General features: G+C 39.7%; 1 protein-coding gene across 1 annotated transcript in view; it reads left to right on the plus strand.

Annotated features, from left to right (window-relative positions):
- Window positions 1–15536, plus strand: part of LOC130097528 (nesprin-1) — a 104078-nt gene that overhangs the window by 14620 nt on the left and 73922 nt on the right. Inside the window, exons 3-25 of the mRNA XM_056264402.1 lie at window positions 913–974; window positions 1768–1863; window positions 1993–2070; window positions 2177–2269; window positions 3517–3707; window positions 3816–4015; window positions 4738–4838; window positions 4995–5084; window positions 5217–5330; window positions 5418–5555; window positions 6128–6292; window positions 6381–6493; window positions 6737–6905; window positions 7431–7527; window positions 7635–7828; window positions 8089–8259; window positions 9595–9732; window positions 9859–9960; window positions 10690–10866; window positions 10953–11111; window positions 11199–13748; window positions 13888–14022; window positions 14909–15075. Coding sequence (XP_056120377.1) covers window positions 913–974; window positions 1768–1863; window positions 1993–2070; window positions 2177–2269; window positions 3517–3707; window positions 3816–4015; window positions 4738–4838; window positions 4995–5084; window positions 5217–5330; window positions 5418–5555; window positions 6128–6292; window positions 6381–6493; window positions 6737–6905; window positions 7431–7527; window positions 7635–7828; window positions 8089–8259; window positions 9595–9732; window positions 9859–9960; window positions 10690–10866; window positions 10953–11111; window positions 11199–13748; window positions 13888–14022; window positions 14909–15075 — 5500 coding nt within the window. The remainder of the gene's footprint in view (window positions 1–912; window positions 975–1767; window positions 1864–1992; window positions 2071–2176; window positions 2270–3516; window positions 3708–3815; window positions 4016–4737; window positions 4839–4994; window positions 5085–5216; window positions 5331–5417; window positions 5556–6127; window positions 6293–6380; window positions 6494–6736; window positions 6906–7430; window positions 7528–7634; window positions 7829–8088; window positions 8260–9594; window positions 9733–9858; window positions 9961–10689; window positions 10867–10952; window positions 11112–11198; window positions 13749–13887; window positions 14023–14908; window positions 15076–15536) is intronic.

Consider the following 15536-nt stretch of genomic DNA (forward strand, 5'->3'; position numbering starts at 1 on the left):
AGTTAGTTCAAACTAACAGATTTTATGAATGAGTTCTGAATTCTGAGACTAAATCCATATATATTTTTTATATGACCCTCTTTAATTTATAAAGCTAGTAGTTCATTCAAGAGCACATTCAGTAACACTAAAACTAAGCACTTATAAAAATATTCTACATAGGCCTACACTTATATCTACATATGTCATGGTGACAACTCTCTGAAGATTTTTAAAGGTTATGGATATGACAATGTTAATGTATTTGGTCTTGGTGAAATAGATCTGCTACACTGCTGCTGCTGTTGATTATTATTGCTGTTGATGTAGATTATTTCTGCTGCTGCAGAGCAAGTACAGGAACTCGCTACTGCCAATGCATACACCGATACGCTGCTGTGAGCATTTAAGACATACTGCTTCTGCACAAATAGCATATATAAAATTACCCGTATCTGATCTATATCTATATCATATTGAGGGAATGGGCCAGTCTACCTTTAATAGCATGGGAAGAAGTTTAAATTAAATACAACTTTGATGGGTGGGTGGTTGAGCCGACTGAGCGTCTTCAGGGAAACACTTAATGAAGGAAAATTTCATAGAGAAACGAAGGAATATGGTTTCTCTCAAACCCTTGTTTGAGGTGAAGCCTGTTGGTGGCTCAGAGATCGGTAAGTCGAGCCAGGTTTCCAGTTGTCATGCAATGTTCTCTGCTTATAAATAGTTATGTATTAAGACATGCTGGGTTTTTGATGTGCTATAAACCAGAAAGCCCCAAAGCTGTTCTCTGGCAAGATGTGTACATATTTTTGCATGCAAGTATTATTCTAGTCATGCCGATGTACTGATTCCTACACACACACACTGTTTTTCAATGTGCGAGCTTGGTCCAGGAATAAATCATTTCTGATATTATATTTTTTTTAACAGTGGAACAGGAGCAGATTCAGAAGAGGACGTTCACAAACTGGATCAATGCACAGCTCTCCAAGGTAAACCCAAGAACAACTCATAACTTACGTTAATGACTGTGGAGTCTTATCAGGTTAAACTGAGGCCGTGGCTGAATCGCTGACTCACTGGTCAGTACGGAAGGTCTTTTCTGCTCCGTCTGCCTTTGAGCTTTGCATATGGCAAGGAGCTTGATTTATTTATAGCTTCCCGCCCAGCAGCGGTGCACTTCAACAGGCTGTAACATGAGCAATGTAGCCCATCCATTGCCTCTTGGCCGCTTTTTAAACACAGGTGCCCCAAACCTCCTGCAAGTGATAACCTGTGGAGATCTCCAGTGATCAGCAGAGCAGCTAAAGACTGTTGCATCATTTTACATCAGATTAACTCATTACTCATTCCCAAACTGCTACTTTTTTAGAGTTTAACATCAGTCTTCTGCAACAGAAGATAGTAGTAGATATTCCAAAGGTTCTTGGTGCATCAGCACTGTTGTCAGCCAGTTTGCACTTGCATTCATAACAAAACAGTGCCAAAAGAACGGTCATACTGAATTAATTATTATGGATTATTATATTTTAACATGGAAAATATTATACACTTCAACTTTTAAATACTAACCATTTAAAATTAATTGATTAAATAATAAATAAATAAATAGTATTTAATTAAAAAAATTATATAAATATGTTTTCTACAAAAAAAATGTAATCCTTGCTCTTTATTTTATTATTTTTCTACTTCTGCCACCATAGTTTGACTTCAGAAATGCTCGATGTATTGGCATGTGAACACTATCAACACTTTCAGATAAAATGCTGATGTGTGTTTCAGAGGAGCCCTCCAACCGCTGTCCAGGATCTGTTCTCGGATCTTCGAGATGGGACTCGACTACTTGACCTACTGGAGGTGATGAGCGGTCAACGCATGGTGAGTGCTAAATATCACTGTCATAACACTGAGATTCAGCCAAGAAGGTATTTATTTACAGCGAATCATATAAATGTTTTGCATGCAGTCCCGATTAGCATACAATGGAGTTTGTTTGTTTCTTTGTAGAAGCGCGAGCGGGGTCATGGCTTGTTTCAGCAGAGAGGCAACGTTGAGACCGCTTTGAACTTCTTGAAGAATAAATCTGTAAGAGGGTGTTTGTGATTCTCACATGACTGATGATGGTTTTCCATCTGTTTGGACATTAAGATTTAAATACAAATGGCATAAACAGCCGTTTATGTTCTCTCAGATCAAGCTGGTGAACATAAACATCCCAGACATCATCGAGGGGAAACCTTCCATCATTCTGGGTCTGATATGGACCATCATCCTGCATTGTCATGTGCGTATAACAATGAAGAGACGATGTGTCTTTACAAAAACATGCATATCATATATACATATATTCATCTTTCTTTGCCTTGAGTTGTTTTTTTTCAAGTTTACTTTAAGTCCTTTATTTGAGTTCAGAGAGGGTCTGTACTTTTTGAGATTTCAGATGCTTTTATTCCTCCAGACGAGAAAAGAACATAAAAATAATGACGCATACATATAGTATTATGTATCCTTCAGAAGATTCTTTTATGTCAGGGAACCTGGTTTGAATGAGTTTAGTGGTTTTATTTAGTCATATAGTGCTTTTAGTTTAAGGTTGTGCACAGTATGACATTTTTTTTATAAAATGTATGTCATTATATTTTATATACACTGAAGTTTGGGGTTTGTAAGATTTCTTAAATGTTTTTGAAAGAAGTCTCTTTATGTTCACCGATGCATTTATTTAATCAAAAATACAGTAAAACAGTAATATTACAGAAATATCACATTAAAAAAAAGTTGTGTACAGTCGACATGTACAGGGGCAGTCGCTCCCTGGGTGCCGCAGCAAAAAATGGCTGCCCACTGCTCCATGTGTGTGTTCACTCTGTGTGTGTGTGTTCAGTACTCACTGCTGTGTGTGTGCACTTGGATGGGTGAAATGCAGAGCAAATTCTGAGTATGGGACACCATACTTCACTTTTACTTTCACTTTCACTTAAATGTAGTTTATTCCAGTGATGGGAAAGCTGAATTTTCGGCATCATTACTCCAGTCTTCAGTGTCACATGATCCTTCAGAAATCATTGTAATATGCTGATTTGGTGCTCAAGAAACGTTTCTTATTATTATCAATGTTGAAAATGGTTGTGATGCTTAATATGTTTTCGGAAAATGTAATAATTTTTTCAGGATTCTTTGACGAATAGAAAGTTCAAAAGAACAACATTTATTTGAAATTGAAATCTTTTGTACATTTATAAATGTCTTTACTGTTTTGATCAATTAATATGTCCTTGCTGAATAAATGTATCAATTTCGTTTAATAAAATAAAATGTTACTGACCCCAAACTTTTGAACGGTACTGTACAAATCAATGATGATGTATATTATATGCATATTTTTATGAAAAAGTGATCCAAAATCTACTGCAGAAATGATGATCCTTCCTCGTTGCCTTCCTGTGAATGTTTTCCTGAAAATAAATCTTCTTCTTTGCTTTTTGCCAATACATCTGTATTAAACATGCTCTCTTCTCCTCATTACTACAGATAGAGGAGCTAGCCAGCACTCTCTCGTATGGATCCCGTTCATCCTCCCTGGACTCCCTGTCCAGTCTAGATTCTGTTTCTGGGTCTCCAGGCAGTAGTCCTGTTCCTCGAGGAGCATCACCGCTCCACAACCGCTTCCGTCTGTCTGCTAAGAAGGCTTTGCTCCTGTGGGTTCGGGACCAGTGCCAGAAGTGAGCTTCATCTAGCTAATGATTTCAAGCACTTTGAAAGTTTGGTCAAATTGCTTAGTCTATTTGATGGCCACTCCAATTGTTTATCTAAATATTTTCTTTCCCCAGAGTTGGTTGCTCAGCCAGTGTGAGGGACTTTAAGTCCAGCTGGAAGAGTGGTGAAGTGTTCCTGGCCATCCTCTGCTCCCTTAGACCTGACCTGGTGGATCTCTCCCAAGCCCAGACCAGCAGCCACCTGGAAAACCTGGAGAAAGCATTTCACCTTGCTGAGAAGGAGCTTGGAATTCCCAGACTGCTTGAGCCAGAAGGTGAAAACTATTAGCACTAGCAGCATCCCAGTTTGTCCCAGCCCCAAATGCCACCCTCAGTCCTTGGGGCCCACATCCAAGTCCACACTTTGCATAGGCTGTTGGCTAATAGTCTACTGTGAAGTCTGTATTTTCAAACTGGAGTCAGCAATGGGAATGCATGTGGATCTGTGAGAAATTTGTAAGGGAAAAAAGGCATTGATTAAATTTAATAAATGTTTGTATGTATTTAGTTTCATTCTGCTTTCTAAAGACTGGTCAGAAGTCATGTTATTAATATGATAGCTATTCACATCACTAGTTTAAGTTTAAGTAAAAAAAAAAGTTTTTTTGTTGTTTTTTTAGCAATTGTTTTTTTTATTGTAATACTGTGGTTCACACTTCTAAGGTGGCCTCAATATGACTTAAAATTCAAGATAAGACAAAAAAAAATAATAAAAAAATAAGCAACTACAAAACAAGATTTTTTTTAATAATAATTTACCCTCTCAACGACTAATTTTAAAAGTGATTTCCAAGAAAAAGTCACTTCTGGAAAAGCTGTGTATATTTTAATAATTTACTTAATTATAAATACTGTATAAAAGCACCCCCCAAAAATATAGGTAGGTATCATCATATTAAGAAGTTTGAAAAATCCCTGGAATGGTGTTTATGTTAAAAAAGTTAAATGCTTCTTTATGGTTTTTGAAAGTTTATGCACTTTTAAAATCTCTTCTCAGACATTGATGTCAGTAACCCTGATGAGAAGTCCATCATGACATACATTGCTCAGTTCCTGCAATACTCCAATGATCTGCCCTTAGCTGATGATGGTTTTGAGGTGAGGCCAACTGAATCTCCCAGCCAGATCTGTGCTTTTGCTGGTCTGTCTTTCTTTATATATTCACTTTCTCTCTCCTTCTAAACCCCTGGCCTTTATTATGGCCCTCCAACTTTGCTTCCTTTTACTCTGTCACCCCCTCCTGGTTGGATGCAGCTCCAAACTCTGCTCTTTCCCACATGCCTCTCTCCTGTCATCCTCCCTACATACTTCACTCCTGCTGTACTGGCCTCCCCACTGCACCAGGTATAGGCGTCACGGATTGCTTGTGAATTCCTCCTCAATATCATTCCAGAGTCAGCCTTTACTTGTTTCAACATGTTTTCTGATTTGACAATTAATCTCTGATTCGGTTCTGTTTCCTTGCCCTGCCCTCAGGCTTCACCCAATCAAAAAGCCAGAGAGATGAAATGCTGGCTACAGCGAGCCTATCAGGAATTACTGGAGGCATGGGCCTCCACAGGGGGGGAAGGATATGCTAAAAGGCATCAGGTATGCTGAATGTTAAATCATCACTTCCTAATGTAAAACACAAGTCTTATGAACAGCCGTGAATGAGTGACTTTGTTTTTATTCAAGGCATTTCAGAACTTTGTGGGAACTTATTATGATCAGCGACGTCCAGTTATTCCAGTGCTTAGTGCAATGAGACGCTGCACTAAACCCAGTGAGGAGCAAATGGCTCTGAGGAAGGCCTGGGACACAATGGAGGAGAAGGTAAATTCTGATGATTAAATATGTCTCCAAATACATATTGAAACTGTGACAGATCTGATAGTAACCAACAAATCGCCATACACCATTTTTTCCTGCTAAAGAGTTTATGAATTTAAAGCTGCCATGGAAAAACCATATAGTAGTATGACTTTATTTGCTTTTAAACATAAACTAAAGATGAATAATGTAATAAACATAACAAGTAACAACCTAAATAAAGTAACCTAAAAAATTAAATTAAAAATAAATTAAAACTCTAAATAAATTAAATAAACATGACAACCTACAGTAATCTAGCTTTCTAATAAACTTGACATTGTGTACTATAAATATTGTTGGGTCTGTGATGAATTACTTGTTTCTCCATTGATAGTTTGGATAAAAGGCATCTGCTAAATGCATAAATATAAATGTTAATAATAAATTATTTAGATCTAAATTAAATAATTCTAATATATTCTTAAAATGTAATATATATGTGTGAAAAAATAATATGCATCACTTATTTTTTGAGTTGGGACTAGTAAAAATACAGCCAGATTATTTTGCAAACTTTTTTTCTTCCTTCCCAGTTACAAGAGTACAGAACAGAGCTCGATGTTGGTTTGCCAGCCCCTCTGAACACATTGGGTCGGTGGCTCCAGCATATGGAGACTGTGCTCTCTGAAGACAGTGGGAGAACAGAAGATCATGTTCTTGCTGCCAGAGATGCCAGACACAAGCAAGAACAGCTGAAGGTCAGTGTGCTACCATGTATTATCATGCGTCAATGTGTATTTCTGAATTACATGTGTGTCTCTGTTTTTATGCTTTCTATTTCTTTAGGTCTTGGTTGAGGAATTAAGCCAGCACTTGAACACCCTTCATCACTACCGTAACACAGATGATAATGGCTGTCCTCAAGTTCCAATCGAGAAGCTAGAGGAAATCAAGAGACGGTTGGAAAACAAAATCTATTTAGTCCTCCCTGCTGAAAAGACCAGCATATGTTTTGAACATGGGATTCTGGTGTCCCTATCAGGCTTCTTAAATAGCTTCAAGACTCCCTAGACTAGCACCAAACCAGCACAGTTTGCTTATCTAAGAAGGTCTTTTCAGCAGGGCCATCCTTCATTTTTTCTCATTGTTGTCCTCTTCAGAAATCCAGGTTCCTTGCTAATGTTCCTTATTCTCTCGGTTAGTTTCACCAGTGCCAGAGTGACAGCCAAATACCACGGCATCAAGCTACAATATAGAGAGCAGATGCACTATGTTCTTGACCTACTGGGACAGTTGAAGTCTAAGCTGAGCTTGTGGAGAGGACCTTACGGCTCCCAGGAGTCTGTGCACTCTCTGCTACAGGATTGGCATGTATGTGGCCATTTATGGGTTTCCTTCAGTAGTTTTTTTTTTTTATGTATTTTGAAGCCTAAATACAGTTACAATACAAAAGTAAAAAGCTAAAGTTAGAATATAACTACACCAGTTGCCCAACTTAAACATCACCACCACTAAACTTCCTACATCTCTTTTAATCTTCGTGAGTAGAGTAGTTTTCCTGTTCGCCTGATGACGTTTAATGTCCCTGACAACCGCTATAGTCCCAGTTAGCCACTTATTAGCACCTGCCTTTTTCAAAGCATGTAAAAGCTTTAAAAAAATCTCAAGCGGCCTATTACGGATGTATTTCGTTGTTGTTGATGAAATATCTTGAGCTTGTGTTCACCACAGACCTTTCAAGCATTTAACCAAAATCCAATTAAAAAACCCACTGACAGGTTGAATGAACCGTAAATGCTAAAATGATCAATTGTTTCCGGATTTAGGACTCACTCCTACAGCACTATATGTTCTTTAATTCCTTAACTTGTAAGCAATGTGTATATGTCCAATTAGGACACTGTTGACAAGCGAGGCCTGGTGTGGATGTTGAAGGAAGCACTTCATAAGTTGAAGGACACAGCAGTCAGTTATACAAGCAAAGCAGCTTTGGGTAAGATTGTGTTGATGGAAGTTCTGTTATACTTTGGTTTAATGAAAGCCGTTGGCTGCTTCTTGTAGCTTATGTCTGATTTGCCCTCTCTTCTCTTTCTTTTTCAGCAGATGATACACCTGTGGTAAACAGGCAAGTAAAAGAGGCTGATAGTGAGACAGGTGTCTGTGCAGAAGCTGCAGAAGTTGTCAGATCCACCATGGAGCGTGTGCTGGCTGCGTGGGAGTCCTACAAAGACTGCCTGTATCTATTACAGGTCTGGTTGGGGCAGGAGGGCCAATCACAGGCTCAGGGGAAAGAGGTACAGCATTTGTCATTAAAAAGATCAAAAGTATACAGTGGCCACAAACATATTTAGACAACTAAGCTGCGTTTAAAATGTATTGATGTCCTTTCATTAGACACCAAAATATTAAAGCAAATGGCATTTATCTTTGTTAGGATGTTTGTTTGGTTCAAGTCATAAGGGTGATAGCTTAGGTTTGGGCATGATTTTTGTTCATGGTTGCTTTTTCCAGAGGTTCATTTGTCATTCATCTTGTGATCTCTTTCATAATCCAGCAGAAGCATTTTTCCGCCAGCCTGAATGAGTGGAGTTCACATCAAGCACAGCTGAACGAGGCGGGAAACTTTCTCATTGAGATGAGTGACGCCTCCACCAGCCACTCTCTGACTGAAGAGCTCCGCAGACTCAACATGCAGTGGGCTGACTTCATAAAAAGGACCAAGTTTGTGAGTTTGTAAAGACAGACCCCTCTAGTTTTCAGCAGGGTCTAAAATAACACTTGCCAAGCACCAAAATGTGAGTAAAAGTTGTCTTTGACAAAGAAATAAAGCAGTTTCTGGTAACTTTTATAAGAAACTGCAACATAATTAATACACTATCTCTCGCAACATGAACTTCGACACCAACATTTCAGTGGAAAGCTTACCATGCGTTTATCTAGGATGCCTGTTAAAAAATTAATACACATAGTGTCACATGACTATTCACAAGATTTTCTTACTTTACAACACCAATTTCAGAATATAATTTGAGTATGAGAACAAAACATTTTTGTATTAGCAGCTGCAAAACATGATGACACAATGGGCTGCATTGTTTCTCACAATTATTTAAGAAAAAAAGCTAAATAATCTTAATGTCAAGGACAAAAATAATACAAAATAAAATTTCATAGCTGGTAAGAAATATTTATGGCTGGTGAATTACATTTATATTGAATCATTTAGCAAACGCTTTTGTACAAAGTGACTTGAAGAGAACAATAGAAGCAGTTGTACCAACAAAAGAGCAACAGTATGTAAGTGCTCTGACAAGTCCCAGATAGTCTAGCACAGTACACGTACCAAGTTGTTATAGAAATAGAATAGAAAGTGTTAGTATTAATGGGTCAAATGTTGATGGTAAAGATGCGCCTTTAGCTGTTTTTTTTTTAAATGGCTAAAGACTCCCCTCAGCTACTCGGGTGGAATAGGCAGGTTATTCCACCAGCAGGGAAGTGTCAAGGTAATGGTCCATGAAAGTGCCTCTTTGTGATGGCACCACAAGGCATCATTCACTTGCAGAACGCAAGCTTCTGGAGGGCACATAAGTCTGAAGTAGTGAGTTTAGGTATGGGGTGCAGAGCCAGTGGTTGTTCCGTAGGCAAATTCATTCGCAAGAAGGTGTGGCAAAAAAGGTTATTTTGGATCCTGGCAATTTTTCAATTAAAACTTGTTCTACTGGATTGAGTAAAGAGTTTTGTCTTTAAACCTCCAAGACCCAGCCTTTTCTTATCCTGTAAGTTGCACAACTTGTTGGTGGATCTTTACAAACTATTTTTCACTGTCTTTGAGTAATACACTGACAAGCTGGTACTTTAGTCTATTGTGTTTCAAAAACACAGGAGCATTCTGTTCTGTTTCATCATTTGTCCTTACTGTTGATCAAAGAATGTGTATGCGTTTTGTTCTTTGTCTTTTAACATGCTACACCATTGAAAAGATTATGGTTATGGATTTTTAAAATATATATTCTTGTTTAACAATGAAGGGCTTATGCTATTTTTAATGGCATGTTTTCAGACTGTGGCCCCTCAGCCCATCTGTGCAGTCCTAGGTGTTCAAGCTGCTCAGGGCCTAATGCAGGAAGCTGGCTGGATGCTTAGAGAGACTGTGGCTGTGTCATCTGCTCCTCTACGTATTTACAGGAAAAAACTACAGGTATACTGATCTTTCTGTCCTAGCTATACTGTAGTGCTTCATGCAGTTCGCACTGTTATACTAGATGTTTCTTAATTGCTTTGTTTGTCTTTCTTAATTTTTATGCTTGTTTTATCCTTTACTCAGGGCATAACTAAGAAGATTTCCCAGTTTGATTTGCACTCTTTATCTCCATCTCCAGACTGCAAAGAGGAAACTATTCAGAAACTCAGACAAACTCTCCCAGAGGTTAGGCAATATTCTGTCCAGTGTTCAGGTTAAACATATTAGATGTGTTGTAGATGAACAAAATAGTTCACTCAAAAATAAAATGATTTTGTCATTATTTACTTGACCTTAGTTATCCTGTTGAACACATAAACAACATTTTAAAGAACCTTCATCGAGTCTTTGAGCGAACAAATCATTTTTTTTAAGTCGGTCTTTCCAAAAAAACTGTTCATCTGACATGTCCATTTATTTGGATTTTTACTAAATGATTATCGTGGCCAAAAGAATTAGGAAAACAATATTATCGCAATATCTATAGAAATGTTGTAAGTAAATAATAAAAAAATTAATAAAATAAACCTATCAGTAAAATGAATCTTCTCTGACAGGATTTTGTACGACATTAGTAGCTACACACTGACTCAACGTCTTTTTTTTCTTTCATTTTTCGATGGGTGGCAACCAGAGTTAAGGTGGAATGCTGACTTCTATGTTGAAGGTCAACCAAATAATTACTGGTGGTTGATTATTTACATTTTTAATATATTTGTAGTATTAATGCAATATATTGGTTATCGTCAAGGTGGGTAAATTCCACCCTTAACTTGGAACATCTTGAGGGCGGATAAACAATGACGGAATGTATAATTTTGGATTAACTATCCATTTAAAACACCCTGTGTCTGTAATGAGAGTAGTTCTTTTAAACTAGGAACTGAGCAAATCTGTGGACATGTTTCTGTGCAGATATTTGAAACTTTGAACCGGGTGGATCAGGTGTGCGAGGGACTCCAGAGAGCGGCCTCTCTGCTCGAAGGCAGGCTGGCTGAGCTTGAAAACTGGAGCTCAGAGGCCCAAGAGGTCTGGCAGCTCCTAAAAGAAAGGCAGCATAGGGGCCACTGGAGGCCACATCTCAGGACTAAAGTGAGCAGAATCAACAATTCTTGAGTTCATTTGGTTGATCAAAGCAGAGATTTCACATTTGTCGTCTCTTTTGATTCCCATTGCAGGCACTGATCTCCAGAGGTCTACAATTGGAAGGACAGGTAGTGACAGAAGGTGAGGATCTGCAGGTGCTTGTGACATCGGTGCAAAATAAATCCTCCTTGCCTTACCTTAGCACATCAGCCCTACAAGACCGACTGAAAAGGACTGTCTCTCACTGTCAGGTGCGTTTCTTTGCAGACCACTATCAGTTAGGGAATGTTTAAAATCATGATGTCGTAAATTCTCACAACTTCCTCTATGTCTGTTAGGAGGTTACTGAGATGCTCAGTTCTCATGGAGTGAAGCGTGAAGAACAGCCTGAAGATCAACAGCTGGCTACCAAGGTTTTTGTCCATGCACATTCTCAGCTTGAATCCCAATCTGAAACCTTTCTAGACAATTCGGATCAGGCATTCTCAAAAAGCAGCAAAATTTCTCTAGAGAGCCCAGTAGAACCTCAAAACCAAGAACATCATTCCTCTCAGCTGCTGTCAGAATTGGAAGCCACCAGTGGCTTACATCCCCAGGTTCTTCCTCAGCTTCACGATAAATCTCCCAGTGACCATTGGAAAGATATATACCAAGTACAGCAAGCAGAGTTAAATCAGCCTTTGCTTTCATCTGTTGTTGTCAGGAAGGTTCAAATAAAACCCCAGGCTGAAGTTCATCTTATCTCTGTAGACTCGAGCCAAACCAGTAGCTTTGGACCATCAAACCTTCAAGTTGTCTCAGTAAAGTCAAGCCAAACCAGTGGCTTTGGACCCTCAGGCCCTTTCCAGGTTATCTCTGTAGAATCAAGCCAAACCAGTGGCTTTGGACCGTCAGGCCCTTTCCAGGTTATCTCTACAGACTCAAGCCAAACCAGTGGCTTTGGACCCTCAGGCCCTCTCCAGGTTATCTCTGCAGACTCAAGCCAAACCAGTGGCTTTGGACCCTCAGGCCCTCTCCAGGTTATCTCTGCAGACTCAAGCCAAACCAGTGGCTTTGGACCCTCAGGCCCTCTCCAGGTTATCTCTGCAGACTCAAGCCAAACCAGTGGCTTTGGACCCTCAGGCCCTCTCCAGGTTATCTCTGTAGAATCAAGCCAAACCAGTGGCTTTGGACCGTCAGGCCCTTTCCAGGTTATCTCTACAGACTCAAGCCAAACCAGTGGCTTTGGACCCTCAGGCCCTCTCCAGGTTATCTCTGCAGACTCAAGCCAAACCAGTGGCTTTGGACCATCAGGCCCTCTCCAGGTTATCTCTGTAGAATCAAGCCAAACCAGTGGCTTTGGACCGTCAGGCGCTTTCCAGGTTATCTCTACAGACTCAAGCCAAACCAGTGGCTTTGGACCCTCAGGCCCTCTCCAGGTTATCTCTGCAGACTCAAGCCAAACCAGTGGCTTTGGACCATCAGGCCCTCTCCAGGTTATCTCTGTAGAATCAAGCCAAACCAGTGGCTTTGGAACCTCAGGCCCTCTCCAGGTTATCTCTGCAGACTCAAGCCAAACCAGTGGCTTTGGACCATCAGGCCCTCTCCAGGTTATCTCTGTAGAATCAAGCCAAACCAGTGGCTTTGGACCGTCAGGCCCTTTCCAGGTTATCTCTACAGACTCAAGCCAAACCAGTGGCTTTGGACCCTCAGGCCCTCTCCAGGTTATCTCTGCAGACTCAAGCCAAACCAGTGGCTTTGGACCATCAGGCCCTCTCCAGGTTATCTCTGTAGAATCAAGCCAAACCAGTGGCTTTGGACCGTCAGGCCCTTTCCAGGTTATCTCTACAGACTCAAGCCAAACCAGTGGCTTTGGACCCTCAGGCCCTCTCCAGGTTATCTCTGCAGACTCAAGCCAAACCAGTGGCTTTGGACCCTCAGGCCCTCTCCAGGTTATCTCTGTAGAATCAAGCCAAACCAGTGGCTTTGGACCCTCAGGCCCTCTCCAGGTTATCTCTGCAGACTCAAGCCAAACCAGTGGCTTTGGACCATCAGGCCCTCTCCAGGTTATCTCTGTAGAATCAAGCCAAACCAGTAGCTATGGACCGTCAGGCCCTTTTCAGGTTATCTCTACATACTCAAGCCAAACCAGTGGCTTTGGACCCTCAGGCCCTCTCCAGGTTATCTCTGTAGAATCAGGCCAAACCAGTGGCTTTGGACCGTCAAGCCCTTTCCAGGTTATCTCTGTGGAATCAAGCCAAACCAGTGGCTTTGGACCATCAGGGACTCTCCAGGTTATCTCCACAGACTCAAGCCAAACCAGTGGCTTTGGATTAACAGACCTTCAAGTTATCTCTACGGACTTGGGACAAACCAGTGGCATTGAACCATCAGAAATTCTCCGGTCTCCATCTTTAGCTAATTTTAGCCAAAGCATTTTGCCTAAATCATCTGCTATTCAAACCTCTTTGGCATCCCCACACAAAAGAGAAAGGGTTCTAGCCAGAAGCCTCAGCTTTCCCCAGCCCAATGAGCCATCACAAACCCAGTCTCCATCCTCACCTTTACCCTGTCCAAGCACTTGTTTGGATACACCGGTTACAGTGACTCAACTACGAACACCAATCAAACAGCACCTTTGTTCACCAACAAAATGGCAACGTCAGACCTCAGTGACAACCCAAGACCAGAGACAAATGGTTCTAGCCAAAAGTCACAGCTTTCCACAGCCATCAGAGGCTCCAGGTGTTCCTCATGTCCCAGTACGAAATGAGGTGTACGCCAGAGCTCAGGCTTTAGCCAGGAGCAGACTGGATAAAGCCAAACAGCACCTGCATGAACACATACAGGATGTCATCACTGTAATCAGTACCAGAGACAAATCTAAAAAACAATCCAAGAAAAAACAGGTGAGACCATTTCAAAATCTTGTGAATTTTCAATCCAATAATTATTTGCAATCAAATAATGATTTAAAAAATAAAACGTATGGTTGGCCAAAACACATTCACACATGTCTTAATGTCTGCTGCTGTCTTTGTTCTATAGGCAATATCACGTCTTCTGAGGCCTGCAGTGTTGGAGATGTTTCTAGAAGCTGTGAAAGGAATGGGGGATTTCTGCTCTGCTGCCCAGCTCAAAGACATGGACCTCTTGTCTCAGTCAGCCAGGGCCCAATGGGAGGTAAGGGTAGTTTATTTATTTCCAAACCATTGGTATATTCTGACACTTGGTGAACCAGCCGGCAGTCTGGGTGGCCAATAGGATCTGGCTGCAGACTTGCCCCTGCACTTTCCGACTTGCACTCTCAGTCACCTGCACCTCCTCTGTCAGTGCCATCACTTGCAAGTCTGCAGCCAGACCCTTCTCCTGGGTGGCCAATGCCACCATAACTCTTATGTGACCTTGTCCCAGCGTAATTGATTAAATCAACATCCTTTTGTTTGAACTACTATAAATATGAACTGTACTTTGTGTATGTTATTTAAGCAGTGTAATACTGTGCATGCAACTAATACATACCTTAATCTACATGCCTCTGCATGTGAGCATAACTGCATTAAATCCAAATTATTCAACCTTATTCAGTTTTTTTTTTTTTTAAACCTGTCTCATTTTATAATGGTTGAATCATCAAGGATTGATTTGTTGTAAAAGGGATCATTAATTGACTGCATGCATATTTGGACAGGTTGATATAGACAGTTACATGTTTTACTTTCATCTATATAATCAAATTTTACCTGCTTTGTTCTCTAACCAGTTAGTCAAGTTAGCAAGCCTTTTCAGCACTCTTTCGAAATGGCCATTATATATGCACCACAAAGAGGACTCTTTGATCTGATCTAGATCTGATACTAGAATATTAACTCATATTAGCTGAAATGTATTTGTACACTACCAGACAACAGTTGTAGTCAAATTTTTTATATTTATCGTTATAATCCATCTGTATAGATAAAAATATATTTTATTGTACATTTTAATATATCATCATTATATATTATATCATTATTGTGGAAGAGTTTGGAAGTAGTTAATTAATGAAGGATCTGGGTTCAAACCTCAGGAATGTGCCAGAGCATCTGAGCGTTCAGTGCATCTGGAAGCCTTGAGAAGAATTAAAGAGAGTCTGCAGCCTGCAGAGAGTGTTCTTCGCAGCACCGCCCACCTGAGGACAGACACAAAGAGAGTGGAGAGCATTCAGCACCACACACACTCCACATGCCAAGACAGGTGAGAAATGGAGGGCAAATTTTGGTTTTATATACTGACAAGTTTTAAATGTCGTCATATTATATAAAAAAAATATTTTCTAGTACAGTATATGTTTTAGAAAAAAAAATACTTTCTATATTTAATGCAAATTTTTGTTAAAAAAGTTATGAAATTTCAGTAAGAATTTTATTTAAAAAGAAATTCAGCAAGAATGCATTACATTTATTAAAGTGACAGTAAATACATTTATAATGTTACTAAAGATTTAAGTTGCATAACTTTATTTTCAGAATTGATCATTTCACCAGCTCAGGATATTATAATGATTTCTCATGAGACACTAAAGACTGAAGTTATGGCTGCATACAATTCAGCTTTGTCATCAAAGGAATAACTTGCATTTTAAAATATGTTAAAATAGTGATCTTAAATTCTAATCGTATTTCAAAATATTACTGTTTTTGCTGAATTTTGATCTA

This window comes from Rhinichthys klamathensis, unplaced genomic scaffold (genome assembly GCF_029890125.1).
Source record: "Rhinichthys klamathensis goyatoka isolate OS25496 unplaced genomic scaffold, OSU_Roscu_1.1 h1tg000221l_1, whole genome shotgun sequence".
Taxonomy (NCBI): Eukaryota; Metazoa; Chordata; class Actinopteri; order Cypriniformes; family Leuciscidae; genus Rhinichthys; species Rhinichthys klamathensis.